Raw genomic sequence first — 17,723 nt, 5'->3', positions numbered from 1 at the left:
GTGTTGGAAGCTCAACGCATGTTACCTCTGAATAGTACTTTACCAGTATACTATTCTGCGAGACCTTAATATTGACTCCACTAAGACAGTCAACCAACTATGGCTTGCTGTAAGGAATTTTGTCATCAATAGACTGTGCCTCAGTGTATTCTATCCTACTCAACCCAAATTGAACTCAAGCAAGATACTTAACCCTACATGCATGCTGCTTGTCATAAAAGGTGTTACCTGTGAACAGTACTGTACCTGTATACTATCCTGCTCAACCCAAATCTGGCTTGACGCCAACAAATGCTGGGAATCCTCCAGACCATTTGCGGTTGGGCCATCTCGACAATTCATCCGCCGTTCCAAAATGGCAGATGAATTACCTCCACCAGTGCCGCCCTTTGTGTCAAGAGCGGAATTCTCCGGAAGCAGCTCCAGCATCGGTGTGTAGCTTTCAAATTCCAGGTACGGTGCCGAATGCCCTGGTTGGCTCTCCGCGTCACCATTGGCGGGCAGTTGCTGGCTCCCCGCAAAGTGGGCAGGGGATGATGGGCCACGGGCAGCCGCTGAACAGCATCTATATGGGAAAACAAGGACATAGAGTTATTGGTTATTATTAGTTTCAGCTACATTATCCTGTAATCCCGTAAATATTTGCTGCAATTTTATTTCATGGTTTTGTGAAATTGCATTTTCACATTTCTAACCCTTAAATTCCCAACCGCGCATTAAGATGTTGTTTTCAAATTGCCCACTTTTACCACTTCTAGGCCAATTAGGGAAATTATATTTTAACTTTTGACATATACAGTAGAACCTCCCTTAGCGGACACCTCTGCCAGGCGGACACCTCTACATTACGGACACGTCCGGCCAGTCCCGATTTTTTCTAAGTCATTTCCAATAACAAAAACCTCTGTACGGCGGACACCTCTCTACTCCGAATTGCGGACAGGCCGATGGCCAATTTTTGGTCCAATTCCCTCCAAATTACGGAGAGTAGGCAAAAACAATGGTTTCCCACGTGCGCTTGGAGAGTCAAGTAGGCCCGACAGGTGTGATATTTGCGTAATTAATCAACGTAATTACCCCTTGGCATTGTGTTTTTGTATCCTAATTAAGCCGCGGCATTTGTTTACTCATCTTTTCAACTAATCACATAGGCCTATTGTGTCAACGGACACTCATAAATCCACGCGGTTTTGTCAGTGTTGCGGCGAATATGCGTTAGTAGAGAAAATAGAAAAAGTTAGTTATTAATTAAAGGTGGCTGATGGACAGAAATTATGGTGTTTTTTCACACATCAGGACATGTCAAGGAGATTTTGCAATAAAAGGGGCACCTTTTACTAGAGAGATTATTCACTCTCCGAGTTCCAAAGTAGCTCACGTCATTCAACGCAACATCACAAGCTAATACCGATCAGCCAACAGGTTTAAAGTTTCTGCGCTAGATGTCGACACAGAAAAAACAAGACCTGCAAGACGGGAACTTCAAATCCATCTATCGGACAATTTGGCATAACCTCTCTATTGCGAACACCTGGGCCCAGTCCCATGGGTGTTTGCAATAGAGAGGTTGTACTGTATTCTGCAAATTAAACCCTTACGAGGAGAAAAAACGGAAATATTTCAATAGACGGAGATGTCTATCACCAGTTTAAAACAGGGCTAAAGTTATAATGGCTCTACTTCCATTTAGTTACAAATGACTCGGTTATGAGCAGTGTTTTTGAGAGGCAAGACATGAGAGAAATTGTTCGAGGATGATGACACATACATGTATAATGGCGGCATTGTCAAAACTTATTGACATGGTCTCATTGAGCTCTTTCTGGAATGAAAAGGCCATGGGCCATTGTGCTCACCGGTATTTAGGTAACAACTTAATTGACAATGAATTTTCCTTGAGATATGACCGAGGAAGACTCTGAGGTACTACTAGTATCTGTATCCTAATCATAGGGCACTTCATATGTCCATGTGGAAGTCCTGAACTTAGGCCAACCTTACCTTTGGGATACTGTGCAACAAATATGAACTTAATTGTCATTGCAGTAAAGAAACATGGCATAGTTAGGCCCCCAAACAGCAAATTCACAGCATTTGACCTCTATGACCTTCAAAAGTAGGTCAAATCAAAAACCTGTATGATATGTAATGTATCCGTGCTGGGAGTACCAACCATAACAACTTTATCTGATACGATTCACTAATTAGCGAGATATCACACTTTCTAGGTTTTCACTTTTTGCCCCCTGGTGTCCAAGTCGAGAGAAAGATCAGACCAAAATTCAATGTCAGAGGTAACCTGACCTAGGGGGTCTTGTGAACAAATTTTCAAGCCCATAGCCCTAGCAGTTACAAAACGTGCCACAGTTACGCTCAAACGGCCAATTTACACCATTTGACCTCTATGACCTTGAAAAATAGGTCAAATTGAAAACATCAATGATATGTCATGTATCCGGGGCTGCTTACCCTAAAAAAAAATTGTGTGTAAGATTTCCAAAAAATGTGTGTATTTTCCCTAAAAATTGTGTAGACATAAGGAATTTTATGTGTAAGATTACTAACAAAATGTGTAGAAATAAACAACAACGTAATGTACTAATTTCAACAGTTTATTATCAAAATTTAATCCTTGTACATCACTACAATAAGCAGATCATAGTTTTGAGATTCATGTAAAATCAAGGAGGAATCATCCCCACTGTAAACATTTGAAACCAAGAAGCATGTTTATGTCAATGCATGTAGGCCTACATAGCACACGCCACAGGATCACTGACATACGCTCATGCGTTCAACATGGTGCCATTCAAGCCAAGAATTTTCAAACATCATGCTGTAAAAAAAAGAATCTTGACTGATATTCGCTTCTGCACATAATATGCACTTGACCTGGGGTGTTATGGATGGCATAATTCCGTTTAGAAATCGGGAAATCCAGATTATCGGTGACTGCGTACCTGTCACATTGCTGCGAATACCGTGCTCGGCGATAATGGCGGACTCGGGATTGTTCGGCGGTCAGTCGGTGAAGTTCGGAGCGCGCCAAATGAGGCTGAGTACATGGAGTAACCATAGAGAAAGCACGCGGGCACAGGAAACTCCGGCAGGTCGGCAATACTTGTAAGGGTCGGAGGGAGGGGCTGAATTAAAAGAGTGGGGGGCACGGGGTGGGTTACGTACAAATCACAAAAAAACGCGTAGAACACACTTTATAGAAATGTATTCTGACATTTATTTAGCGTATTTTGAGGAAAAATAATTACGTACAAACATGGAGAAAAAACGTAGAGCGTAGAAACCAATTCTGTCTACGTATAAAATACGCAAATTACGTACAAGTACGAAGCCCTGTGTATCCTGGCTGGGAGTACCTACCATAAAAATTTCATCAAAAACAACTCACTAATAAGTGAGATTTCACACTTTTTGTGTTGTCAGTTTTGGCCCCCTTGGTGGCCAAGTCAAGAATCAGATCAGACCAGAATTGGCTGTACGAGGTCATCTGACCTAGAGGGTCATGCATAAAAACTTCCAAGCTCATAGCCCTACCCGTTAAGAAACGTACCACCACACTCCAATGGCAAATTTACGCCATTTGACCTCTGTGACCTCGAAAAGTAGGGCAAATCAAAAACACGTATGACATGACTGTGATATATCCTTGCTAGGAGTACCTACCATAGAAATTTCATCAAAAACAAATCACTAATAAGTGAGATATCACACTATTTATGTTTTCAGTTTTGGCCCCCTGGTGGCCAAGTCAAGAATCAGACCGGACTGAAATTCAGTGTCAAAGGTCATCTGACCTAGGGGGTCATGCATACAAAGTTTTGAGTCCATAGCCCTAGCGGTTAAGAAACGTGCCACCATATTTGAAATAGGATATGACGGACGACGTACCGGTGAACCAAAAATGAATACTGCCATTCAACCTAACTGTTTAGTGACCATTGTTACTGGTGCAGTTTTGTTGTGCTCACCTTTTCCAAAGTGTAATGATTATGATACAGATGATGATGCAGCTACCACCGATGGATACGCCGATGATGATACCCATCATCTGGTCTCCAGTACCGCTCTCCTCAGTCGCTGCAGAAAAACAGGAATGAATCATCAAACATTAACATTTGCCAAGCCATATGTAACATTGCACGATATTGTATCGCCACTTCTGTGCTATATCGCCATTTACGTCATGATCTTAATTTCAATTCCAATTGGCTCTTTACGCACAATCTTGACAGCTTATAGTGTTCATGAAAAGTGGTATGAAGAAGAAAAGAACCAGCATCCTCTCACTTCGGGGTATTCAAATCACAGCTCCCAAGTCTTACACTTTTAGTGGGCTCAGTTACTTGCAATGTGACTACATTTTTATCACAAGCCAAGACGTCTTCGAGGTTTTGCGAAATCCTGTCTCAAAATCAAATCTGATATAAATTGTGGCAGAAAATCATACCGAAAAATATACATGACATTGGGCTGGCCCAACACTGTTCCTGAAGTTATCGCTACTGCCCATGCCTAAAAACCTTGAACGAGCACCAGAGGAAGTGCATCATGAATAATCGAACGCCATGAAAATCTTTCATAAACAGCTCGAAATATCACTTACGTGTCGAGGTAGAGTTCCCAGCTACCGTGGATGAACCGCCGCCACCAGGCAGGATTGGCACGGGTGGCCGGCACAGCGGACCCTCACACATCTTCACCTCGAGGACTGGCGTGGGCGGACCTTCTCCAGCACTCGTCTGCGCTCGCAGCTTGAAGTAGTATGGTTTGTCGATTTCTAGATCTTCAAGGCGGACCGAGGTACTCGAACCTGCAATGAAGATGAACATTCTCAGTAGGACACCCTTGAGATGAAAAATGGCCTTCTCAACTCTCTCACCACCATGGCAGTTAATCTACGTTTTTAGAAAGTCATTTGTTGACCACTGACGTAGGTCTACATTTAAAGGGTAACTCGTGTCAAATTTCACCATGTAATGTTTTAGCTGTTTTTGACAAATGACTACGTCACTTTCGCATAAATCGGTAAGGTTTTCGAATCAAAATGCACATTTTCTAGAAATTGATGGTTTTAAACAAGAGGCCCAAGGGCCTGGCACTCAGCTGAGTTAATATCATTAATATCTTCCCGGTGTTTAGTTCATTATGCATGAAAATGGCATGCTCCATGGTATTTGATATCCTTTTGCGTTCACTACGGTACCAATGTTTTTGGTTGACATAATTATGCCACTGTTCATTCCTCAATCCTGGCCATAATTCGGTGAAATCATCGTATGAAAATATTTACCGAAACATGAAGTTTATACCATGAATGAGCATACTCATTGTCATAGCCTCGTTTACAAGTACGAAGTATTTTCCCGCGAATATTCAAAACTGCTTGGCTCCTTGCCAGTTAAATAACATGTGACTATACACAAAATAGAAAACTTTGATGGAAATTGTAAATCATTTTTATCTATCAGGGGAAACAAGCTGATGATGATCAAATAAATCATTCATGAAAAATCGTTTTGTTGCTGAAGCTTGCATGACGAAGTTAATGCTAAACCTTTTCTTGTGCTCTACTGCGCCACCGTAGTTTTCTATTTAGACCAGCGATGACGTCATTTCTGGTGATTCCCTACGTTGTCCAATGAGCGCTTTTTAAAATGTGCCATTTGGTATTGTACAGTATGCAATGTATTTTTTCAGCGCTGCCAGTTGCCGAACAGAATGCCGTAGCTCCCTCAATTTCCAATCAATTCGTATGGGAGTGACATTATTGTATTGCTTAGAATGTCTACTTTTTACTCATGAAAGAATCGTAGAACTAAAACTTAATAGGCGAACAGAATCATGCCGATTCACTGTACATACTGTGGGAATTCTCCACTTCAAAATACATCGGCGATGTCATCACGAACAGAGCATGCACTTCCGATATCGTTTTCACAGAATTGTGGCCAAATTTTCAAGAACTAATTTCTGAAAGTAGTCCCTAAAGACCTTATGACCACCACTGAAACGAACTGGTGATAATATCGCCTACCAGACTACTTTTTAAGCAGAAAATTGGGTACTTGAGTGTCATTGAGCTCCAAGATTACTGCACATGGCGTAAACAACATGCCGCCATTTTGTCTCCGCTTCGGTATTTCGTACGCCGCTTATAATGCACCTTCTCAATTAAAACCAACATAATAAGGCCTTACATCGTTGATTGAATAAGAACACCACACAAAACACAATAAAGTGGGGGTACAATCGATTACGAAGCTGAAGTGAACAGTGATTATTCCTGGAGCTACTGCTTTTGTTGTGTAGCTGCCATGTTTTGAGAACTGGCAAATAGGAGACTTCATTGATGGCTGACGTCATCGGGCAGGAATTTGAATCGGCAGAAATAATTAAAAGGCAGGTAGCGCCCTCTCCTGTTAAAATTTTGAACTTTTTCTCAATAAAATAGATTTTCAAGAATTTTATCTTAATATTAGAGCATATTTCGACTAATTCTGCTGCTCCTAGGCCGATATAGGCCAGTTTCCTTCATGCACTCTCGCTCGCAGGAAGTAGGTCGAATGGCGACAAATTTTGTTTTGAAAGTAGAGTTTGACCAGAAGTATCCAGAAATGCAAAATTGAAGTCTCTAGGTCTTACGGTTACAAAATGTGCACCATGGGTTTAACGGATGGACGGATGGATGGATGGACAGACGGACGCCACTGAACAACTTATTTGACAAGCTCGGATGACTTAGTCAGCTGAGCTAAAAATCTCATTCATTTATTTACAACTGCCATTGACCATTGACATTCCATCCTGTCCTTACACAATATATACACGATAAGAACTGAAGATTATGGAGAAGAAGAAGAAAAGGGTTGTCTGGTGGCGTTGTGCTACGATGTTTTGCGGCAACACCAGCAAAACTGAAGGTGTTGGGGTTTTCCGCTGGCCTGACCAGTGACCGACCCTATCAAAGAACCGGGCCGTCACCATGAAGTTCGAGTCAAGAGGTCACCAGCCGGTGGTTCATCTTCTCCTCCTGATGCTCCGCCGGAACACAACTTCGAGAACCAACTCCAAATTCGTCTGCCATTGGGGGTCTTCCAGCACATTTGGAAAAAATCTCGAAGTAACGAAGTAAGGGAAGGGACGCCCCCCCCCCCCCCCCCCCCCAGTCAACAGTCCTAGTCATTTCATCATAAATTTCCTTAGTCCAACCAGGAAATTCCATCGCTGACGTCATAATAATGGTATTCCTAAAACTATTTTTAGACCTCATTTAATATTCATTAGATTTTCTTGAGTGTATGCGAACTACTGCGGATATAGCTTCTTCCTAGAGCGAATAGGAAAATACTCGACGGTCTGACTTGTTCATGTTGTGACGTCATGAGGTCACGTGACTTAGTGCGGGTTTTTCAAAACATCTTCTGCAGTTGGCCAGTCTGACGCGATTAAAACAGCGATTTTATAATAAATCTAATCAAAAATGAAAAATTTGAGCTTTACATTTGTGATCAACAATTAATGAAATGGTCCAGGGACCATGTGCTCACCTGTGTCGAAGGGGAGGCTATGGAGTCAGTGATTCTGACATTGGTAAAGCTGTATATATCATTTTATGGTCAGACCAGCAATTGTCAATGATCCCTGTATGGTGCACATGATGTGCATTTGTAAATACAAGGTCTAATTTGGTGTGGTAATCAGTTGTTGACCTTTGGCCCCCTATTGGCCAAACCGTAAATCGTATGACGCCACGATTCAGTCTCTGAGTAAAGGTCACCCAAGGGTATATATGTACCAAGTTTGAGTTCAATAGCCTCAGCGGTTACAAAACGTGCCACCATTGACTAACAGCGGTGCCGTCGGCGAACTTTGACCTATCTTACCTTGAAAATTAGGTCAAATCAAAAACCCGGAGGATATGTGATGTCCCATTAGTAGAAGTACCTACCATATTTTTTTCAAATTTTTCGGACCAGTAATAAGGGAGAAAACGCATTTCTTCATTTTTTACCTTTGGCCCCCTGGTGGCCAAACCGTGAAACATATGAGACCGCGTTTTGGTCTCTGAGTAGTGGTCACCAAGGGGTACATGTGTACTAAGTTTCAGTTCAGTGGCTTTAGCGGTAACAAAACGTGCCACCCATGTCTAACGACGACTGACGACGACGACAGACGCTGCGTGATGGTAAAGGCTCACAGGTGAGCCAAAAACGGACGTATTTCCGCAAAGTTGGAAATCACATCATTGTATCACTTTAACTTTCAGTCCGTCAGAAGATGGCCCCTGGGAAGATGGCTCCTCAATCAGGGAACAGTGAAAATGTAACCATGGCAACTTACCATTCTGTATTTTCTTTAGCCAATACAACTCTGGTTGGTCCTTGTCCATGTTGTACATAATTATGTACGATACAATGACTCCGTTCGCTTCCTCTGGGGGGCGCCAGTCAAGACGTACAATGCCGGGGACCAGCACCTTGCTGGATAAGCCTACTGGAGGTGATGGAGCTGCAATAGCAGTAATGCAAACGTTATCTTTCATTCATGATTGAAATTCAGGGTGACTCAAAAAGTGCAAACACACAACTAGAAAACAAGCGACGAGCAGCATCCTTATGTACAACTTACACCCAACCTGGGGCACAATGACCAACCACCGCACAATACATGTGCAAACAGTGTGTAAGCCGCACCCAGTCTATAAAAATACGAGTCCCAACTGTCATGTTAAAATGTAACATCATTATTTCTAACCCTCAAAGTACGAACACCCTTGAAAATCTAATTCCTGGACTCTTGAAATCCTAAACTCCCGAATTTCAAGTCATTAGTCAATAGTTTCTAGGCAAAAATGGCTCTCCCATGGCATACCTATGGTAGTATCTAACTGGTGTATACATTCTGCTCTAGGGGCCTACGAAAGACTGGTTGCAAGCACCATATCTCTCCTGGGTGGACAAAGCAAACAATCCTAAAGCAAGAATGAAAAACAAAAAGTTTTTCACATTTTGCAGCCAATCGGGCAGAACCTCCAATGTGAAACGTCAACTGTTATGGTCCCTATCACCAGAAACGAATGCACAGGGCACATTAAAATGTTATTGCGACTTCGAGAGGAGAGCTGTTTGGAACATGGATGCGGCATCTGAGGTCCAGAGTTCAGGATTTTGATTCTCAAGGGTGACGAATAGCAAACTACATGTACTCTGAAGATTTTTCAAATCTTTTTCATGAACCAGCATCCTAAAACATGATTAGCTATTTTCAGGCTGTCAGTACTTACAAAGTTGAACAGATACAAGTCAAGTTATTCATGATTTGCCAATTAAAATTTCTTTCATTTAAAGTTCTAATGACCTCTTGAGTATTTAAAAAGTAAATATTCGTTTGCGATGGGAGGTCTTATAACAGTCGGCCTTCGATCCTATCCACCATGGTGATTCAAATTTTATTGTTCAAGGTGTATCTCGTTCTCCTCAAGCAGACGATCTTCATAGTATCCAAACCACATAGTATATTCCCTAGCATGGAGTAGATCAAGTCATAAACATGTTTTTGAATGTTTCAATTTCGATTTGATTGACAATTGAAGGACCAATCCCAATAGATGAATATTCAGTCACCTCATCGACATAAACAAAAATGCTGAGCTGCCTGGAGCATTGACAAACTTTGTTTCAGCTAAACCGATTTGATGTGATATAACAGCTGGACTATACAGGGAGAGAGATTGACTTTGTTTGTCGAAAACAGCACAGATGTGAGCAAAAGGTTGACATGAAGTGCTTCCCATGAACCCTATAGTTTATGAAGAGACAACTTGGGCGTGGGATGACACCACTCTTTGCCACCATGCGCTGCCTCTTTTAGTATCACAATTATGCTGATCTCAAGTTATGATTTTCACCGGTGTTGCTGACTGCAATGGCTTGTCAATTTCAGACAGGTCTATAGCTACACCCCGTTCTAGTGCATTATTTATTGCAGTTCAATGATTTTTCAATTTCAATCCTGTTAGGAGAGGTCACGATCCTGCTGGAAACCAACACATCTCATGCCCAAGTTGTCCCTTTAAACCGTTGTGGCTATACTCACTTCCTTCCTGCGTGCGGACTCTGACCTTCTTGCTGAACGGCCCAGGGATGCCCTGACTATGTGCGCAGACTGAGAACTCGTACACCGTGTAAGACCGTAGGTTGGTGAACAGACACCGCATACCAGAGCTGAAAAGGAAGTTTCAGTTTGTCATAGTGTGGCAAGGTGGCATCACTGACACACTGGTGCTGTGTACACTGTCAGATGGAGCCCAAAGCCTTTTTGTAGAGGTGTTCCACTCATATTTTACATTGTTCAAGGAATTAATACCAAACTCTAGGTATTGGTTGTCTTACCAAACACTACCAGGGTGGAGCTAAAATGTAGACCCAAACCGAGGTGTTTTGCCAAGGTTTTGGGTGGAATAACAGCTCGAGCCAAGCAGAGTTTAGGATGAGACAGCCTGTTCCGACATTTAGCTCTTGGCTCAATATCTTAACCCTTTAACTGCCAACATCGCCGAATTGCGACAGCACCTATGCATTATTCATTGAGTTTCATTGAAAAGATCGTCTGCTCTGCAGTTTTCCCGCCTACTGATAGAGGGCGTGCAGGTAGTATGCTGCTTCTATGGCAGTTTCGAGGAATCTAACTCCCCTCTGTTTCAAGCTACAGTCTTTTAAAAACAGGTCATCAGAAAAATTTTAGAATTAAAAAAATATTTGGCATACTATAGTGTATAATATTAATGTTAAAGGGTAAATATCACTTAGTTAAAAGATAGATGGCGCCCTCACCTCTCACTCAATTTCTCATCCTTCTCCTCGTTGGGTGTGACGGCGTAGTATCGTATCGTGTAGTTGGTTATGGGAAACGGATGCTGTAGCATCTCCCATTCAAGAAGAATCTCACTGTTGCCAAGGGGTTTCCCGCGGATCTTTACCGGGCTAGGCGGTGGGAGGAGGACGGGTGTCTCATCCACTTGATCCGTCCCTGGAAGATATAATAGCTGGGTCACAAATTTTCAAAATGTGACTCTAACATCCCTCAAATTGATCATAGCATTGTTCTGCATGCATTTTACAAATCACATCTTTTTTTTGATTAGATAAGTCTTATGAAAATGAAAATTACTGCTATTTGGTTTTAAAAGTACGCAAATGTTGCAATTTTATAAAACCACACAATAAAATGGCCCCGAACATTTCAGGGTTTACAGTATGTTTTTTTTAAATGTTGTAGTTGTACTCACCATTGACGGGTGGGTCCTTGGTCTTGACAGACTTCACCACCTGCGGACTATAACCAAATGTATTAAATGCTAGTATACTGAACTCACACCAGGTGGAGGCAGCTGTAAAATAAAGAAGATAGAGTTAAAGATAACAGCTCATGTTCACTGAACTTATTAAACGCTGGTACAGAGAATTTACACCAGGTGCAGCTGCAAAAAAATATTAATGATAAAACTCCTTTAAAGTGCGAGTGCATTGAATTCACACCAGGTGGAGACACTTGCAAAACAGACTTGTTTTACTGTTTACCAAGGAGGATTCCGCGGTGGCGTCACGGCTTTTCCAAGATGGCGCTGCATATTGTAAACAAACTCGATCCATGGCCAAAGGAAAATCAAGTCATCAAATAAAGTTAGATTTTTCGCATCAAATCATGAGTTATTAGTACTTTTCTTCTATGAAATAAGTCTTCAGACAATAAGTTATCATTTGAATAATGAAAAGTGCTGTTTTGATGGGGAAAAATAGGGTTTTTAAAACCAAATAGCCGGGCACCGATCTTCCAAAATTAGCGATGGTTTCAAAACAGTCTCCCAAATATGGGGCAATCTCTTCATTATCATAATGGGATTTGGAGGCATGGTTACAGATTTTACAAGTTCGAGACCATTAGGACCTAAAAATCGCATAGATCCCCTCTATTTGTCGAGTAAGCGCCCCTGTAAGATCATGCATTTTCGGACACGAGAGCGAAATCTTCCTGCGGATATCGCGGTTTCGGTGATGATTTAAGGAGAAATTGACTGTTCTTAGCATTGAATGGGACAGAAATGAGTTCATACTTCATGAATATATTATGATATGGGCGGGCTTCTAAGTCAAAACAATAACAAACTCAACTACATCTCTACCATGTATCGCGTAGTGCATTACCTAGTGTCTTTCGTAGTGTATTTTAGCGGAGACATTATTTCCGCACTTTGGCCACGCCAAACGACTTTTTTATTCGTGGAAGTCAATCTGCTCTGTAAATTTTATTTTACACAGGAAGAATTCGTACTAGGTATTGCATATTTCATGTCTATTGGTATTTTGTGTACAGGAGCGCACCAGACAGTGGGACGTGGAGATGTGTTCAGTGCTGGTGCTGTCAGTAGACTGAATCTGATTGGCCATAGTGATCAGTAATATGGGATGTGATCACATGATCTGACGTCACCGCGGAATCCTCCTTGACTGTTAACACAGTTCTTTTTCACCAAAAGTAAAGGAATTCATTGTCACCTCTTCTTTGGAGAATGGCATCATTTTGGCCATTAAGTGACGCGTACACTGGTATAACAAGCTTCATATTGACAGCAAGCCACTGAAGAAGTCCAATCTAGTCATTTATGATTGTATAGACCCTTTTCTTGGGCCTTGCAAAAGCAAAGGAGTTGATCCAGATAATTGTGAGTGCTCAGGGCGGGGCCAAGTGTCATTGACAGCTTAAAGTCAATATTGGCACTATAAATACAATCAATTATTATTTATCATTACTTATCAACTAGGGCGATCCGACCCACTATAACAGTAGGGACGAACACTGTGTCACTTGTGGAATCGAAGACTCTGACAAAAAGTAACTGAAGTCCATAACAAGCTGACAATATGTAAAGCATAGATGAAACAGGTTAACTGGTGAACATGACCAGGGCCCGGTTGTTCAAAGGCACAAAAGTCACGTTATCCTTAAAGGGTAACTCGTGTCAAATTTCACCATATAATGTTTTAGCTGTTTTTGACAAATGACTTCGTCACTTTCTCATAAATCAGTAAGGTTTTCGAATCGAAATGCACAATTACTAGAAATTGATGGTTTAACCCTTTCACTGCCGGTAGCTTCTAATTTTTAGCTACCTCACCTGCCGGTAGGTTTCTTTGTTTTAACATGATTTTGAGTATGGATATTTCTCCACCCTGTAGAGAGAAAGCCTCTGGAGATAGAGCAAAACATTGTATATAGAAGTTGTTCAGTGTTGCCTACTCTTCGAAATGGGACCATAATTTGCGCTAATTTGCATACCGCCATCTTGAATTTAAAAATGAGGACGACAATTTTTTTGAAAAAACTATGTATATCCTGTGTGTCACTATACACACTCTCATTATCGCTAATTTGTTCATCATTTACATCAAAGTCAGAATCTAAATCATCATCATCGACAAACTCCTCACCAGAGTCCGAATCGTTCACTATATCCTGCTCATCAAGGACCTCAGACACAGTCAGTTTCTTGGTCATTTTGGCTTCAAATTACTCGATAAACTTCCATACATCGAAATATAAAACCATCCGCCATGTTTTGCTGAACCATCTATACTACCGCGCCATCTATCAAACTTTACGCTAACCACGCTCAATAACGAAATTTCAATGGTTTTATAGTGTATGGATAATTGTCGCAGAAGTGCGCCTCCGGCAGTAAAGGGAATAATATTGATTGTCGCAGAAGTGCGCCTCCGGCAGTGAAAGGGTTAATCCCGCCCAGGCCGACGACGTTTTCGTTGATGACGTCACAACATGAACATTTTCGTGGTCGCAGTGGTTTACATTCAGCGATTTTATAATAAATCTAATCAAAAATGGAAAATTTGAGCTTTACATTTGTGATCAACAATTAAAAACGGACGTATTTCCGCAAAGTTGTAAATCACATCATAGTATCACTTTAACGGTTATGTTAGGTATCCTTAAGGACGTTATCTCTTTCAGTTAAACCCACTGAAATGTTCACGTTGAACAATAGCATTCCGCGAAGATGACGTCACTGCAGCTGCTGCCCTCTATTTCCCCATCGCTGAATTACAGGCAATGTCGGACAAACATGCGGTTTCGTAATGGATTCAGGCTTTCTAACTAGGGCAGTTAGATTCAATCTGGCACATGTCCAAGTGTTGGAAATACTACATAATTGTTCCAAGGAGGATACCGCGGTGACGTCACATCACGTGATCCCGACCCATATTAGTGATCGCTATGGCCAATCAGTTTCAGTCTACTGACAGCACCAGCACTGAACACATCTCCACGTCTCACTGTCTGGTGCGCTCCTGTACACAAAAACACCAATAGACATGAAATATTGCAATACCTAGTATGGATTCTTCCTGTGTAGAATAAAATTTACAGAGCAGATTAACTTCCACGAATAAAAAAGACGTTTGGCGTGGCCAAAGTGCGGAAATAATGGGAAATAATGTCTCCGCTAAAATACACTACGAAATACACTAGGCAATGCACTACGCGATACACGGTAGAGATGCAGTTGAGTTTGTTATTGTTTTGACTTAGAAGCCCGCCCATATCATAATATATTCATGTATTCATGAAGTATGAACTCATTTCTGTCCCATACAACTCTAAGAACAGTCAATTTCTCCTTAAATCATCACCGAAACCGCGATATCCGCAGGAAGATTTCGTTCTAGTGTCCGAAAATGCATGATCTTACAGGGGCGCTAACTCGACAAATAGAGGGGGATCTATGCGAGTTTTAGGTATTACAGGTCTCGAACTTGTAAAATCTGTAAACATGCCTCCAAATCCCATTATGATAATGAAGAGATTGCCCCATATCTGGGAGACTGTTTTGAAACCATCGCTAATTTTGGAAGATCGGTGCCGGCTATTTGGTTTAAAAAACCCTATTTCTCCCCATCAAAACAGCACTTTTCATTATTCAAATGATAGCTTATTGTCTGAAGACTTATTTCATAGCAGAAAAGTACTAATAACTCTGATTTGATGCGAAAAATCTAACTTTTTTGATGACTTGATTTTCCCTTGGCCGTGGATCGAGTTTGTTTACAATATGCAGCGCCATCTTGGAAAAGCCGTGACGTCACCGCGGTATCCTCCTTGTAATTGTTCTGAATATTTCTCTCTCCGACTCTATGGTATCATTCATGCTAAAAACAATGCAGGGTCAAAGATAATTGACTTTGAAATAAGCTCAAATGCGTAGAAATAAGTGTCGATGTCCGACTGTCACGTGACTAAAACGTCATCAATATCTTATGCAAATGACCTTGTGAGCTATAAATAGTAACTTCGCGGGATGCTATTCAGCGTAGACCGAAGTGAGATATTGGGAAAAGGGACGGTGTGCACAACAAAAACCTGGCCTGTGCATTCCCCAACCGATAAGGATGCTCATACAGTAGAACTTCTCTATTAAGGACACACACGCGATTGGCAAGTGTTGTCCTTAATAGAGAGATGCCCTGATTAGAGAGGTCAAATTGAATGGAAACGACCTATTTGGGACCAAAACTAGTGTCTTTAATAGAGAGGGTATCCTTAATAGAGAGGTGTCCACTGTATGTGTTAAATTATGTCAACATTTTTCTTGTTCCTTTTTTGAAACATCCTCGATGAAACATTGAAGGAGGGGCTCTTGTCACTGAAAGTTCAAGTGTCAACAGAGTGCAGGCTATTCTATGCATTGACCTGCACCCCTCAAATAAGATCTGGTCGTCCCCGCAGGAAATGACCATGGCCTGAGTCAGCACTTGCTCAACAACTTTACTTTAACCCTTTAGACTCTCAACTCCAAAATACATACAAATAATTTTTCGCTTTGCCACATAACTTAAGGGAAAATGACTCATGTCCTGTTTTCTGCCAGGGAAAGGTTGGGAAGCCTGGATGGATTTTCAAGCCCGCTATTTTAAAGGGAGTCGGAACAAGCAGTGGATTGTTTTGGCCAAAGTTTCTCATTGGGATTCAGGATGGGACATTTTTCTAACGGGACGTCACGGCAGGAAACATCTAATAACCAAGCTATCTACATTTCACCAATTTCAATTTGGCAATTCACACTTATTTCTAAAAACTAAAATGTTTACGATTTTTATTTTGGTAGATTACAAATTTCTTTGTTTTTCTTATTATTTTTGTTGTTGCAATTTTGTGATATTTTTGGCCAAAAATCAGCAGAAATTTAACGCCTGCAAGAATTAGGCAAGATACAGCAGTAGAAAGTGAAAGGTTTATTGATTGACCCAACCCCAACATTACTGTCAGTACTTGAGAGGAGGGGGTATGTCAAGAAATCAGAAAAGCAGATCAATGAACCCAAGTATTTATTTACACCCTAATTCCCCACGAGTTATGTAATCAAATACTGGCTAATACGCTGGATATGTTTGCTCCACTTATTGACGTATCAATCAGAACAGGTGACAGTGATTTTTTACAGGAAAAGTAGTGGAACCTTTCTTAACAGACACCTCTCTACTAAGGACAACCTCTCTATCAAGGACACTAGTTTTGGTCCAAAAGTGGTGGTTTCCATTCAATTTGACCTCTCTAATCAGGACACCTCTATTAAGGACAGCACTTGTCAGTCCTGACGGTGTCCTTAATAGAGAGGTTCTACTGTAGTCCCAACAAATGAGTGGCCAATCAAATAATAATCCAAAAGTAGCTTTAAAGGCCTACGGTGTTGGTATCAATCGTGGTTCAAGGAAATAGAAATGCAGTTGTACACAATGCATGAATATTTGCTGAAACTTGGAATTTATAGCATATTTGTATATCTGTCTACAAATTTATATTCAGTACGTATTTGCACAATTGAAAACTTTATTCAATTACCAATTTCAAATTTTGACCAAACATTAAGTTGGATTTGGTCTAAAACCTCTCCAAAGAAGCATGTGCCTCCTCAGGGGACATTAGAAGAAGGAATGCTCTTTGCACACTAGGGGTCTGAGTTACCTCCAATTCAATAAGGCCTAAACCTCACTCAAACAAGCCATTCAAATGCATTTCCTTGATTACCTTTTATCAAAATTTTATCAAAATTGTATCAAACTTATAAAGATTGTTCAGAAAACAAACATGAAAAAAAATTGTTTTCAATTTGGAAATACAGTAGAACCTCTCGATTAGGGAAACCCTTGGGACTGACTAGTGCTGTCCTTAATTGAGAAGTAAATGGTCAAAACGTGATGTGACTGCTGTGGTCCGCTGATAATGTTAATTGAGAAGTGTCCTGATCAGAGAGAGCCAAATGACAACAAGAGGCCCAAGGGCCTGGCGCTCAGCTGAAATGGATAGGTGAAGGCAAGGGCCAAGTGTGTGTCGGTACCGTTATTATGAGGCAACGTGAAGCTATAACGTGTGGTGACGTCAAAGAGTGGAGTCCTTGTCTTCATGCAGCGTAGGTGGAACTAATAACATGCACATGGACACAAGGTACATATAATTATTACAGTGTATTTTGTGAGGTGGGGCCTGGTGCTTTACAATGGTCAAATGAACCGACTGTTGTCTGGTCTGATGAAGTGGATGCAGCCAAATTTTTGGGACGGTCTTTTTTGTATGTGAAGAAAAGAAGATAAAGAGTTGGTTAACAAAATGAACTTTATTGGTGTGACAGATATTTG

General features: G+C 41.2%; 1 protein-coding gene across 1 annotated transcript in view; it reads right to left on the bottom strand.

Moving 5' to 3' along the window:
* The window catches only part of LOC135499100 (protogenin-like), a 139,758-nt gene that overhangs the window by 14,669 nt on the left and 107,366 nt on the right, over positions 1–17,723 (bottom strand). The window contains exons 13-19 of the mRNA XM_064789760.1: positions 11,306–11,407; positions 10,851–11,046; positions 10,114–10,241; positions 8,359–8,526; positions 4,622–4,828; positions 3,987–4,095; positions 247–565 (exon numbers count right to left, since the gene is read on the bottom strand). Coding sequence (XP_064645830.1) covers positions 247–565; positions 3,987–4,095; positions 4,622–4,828; positions 8,359–8,526; positions 10,114–10,241; positions 10,851–11,046; positions 11,306–11,407 — 1,229 coding nt within the window. The remainder of the gene's footprint in view (positions 1–246; positions 566–3,986; positions 4,096–4,621; positions 4,829–8,358; positions 8,527–10,113; positions 10,242–10,850; positions 11,047–11,305; positions 11,408–17,723) is intronic.

Source organism: Lineus longissimus, chromosome 14 (assembly GCF_910592395.1).
Source record: "Lineus longissimus chromosome 14, tnLinLong1.2, whole genome shotgun sequence".
NCBI lineage: Eukaryota > Metazoa > Nemertea > Pilidiophora > Heteronemertea > Lineidae > Lineus > Lineus longissimus.
This window is presented reverse-complemented; position numbering and strand designations above follow the sequence as displayed.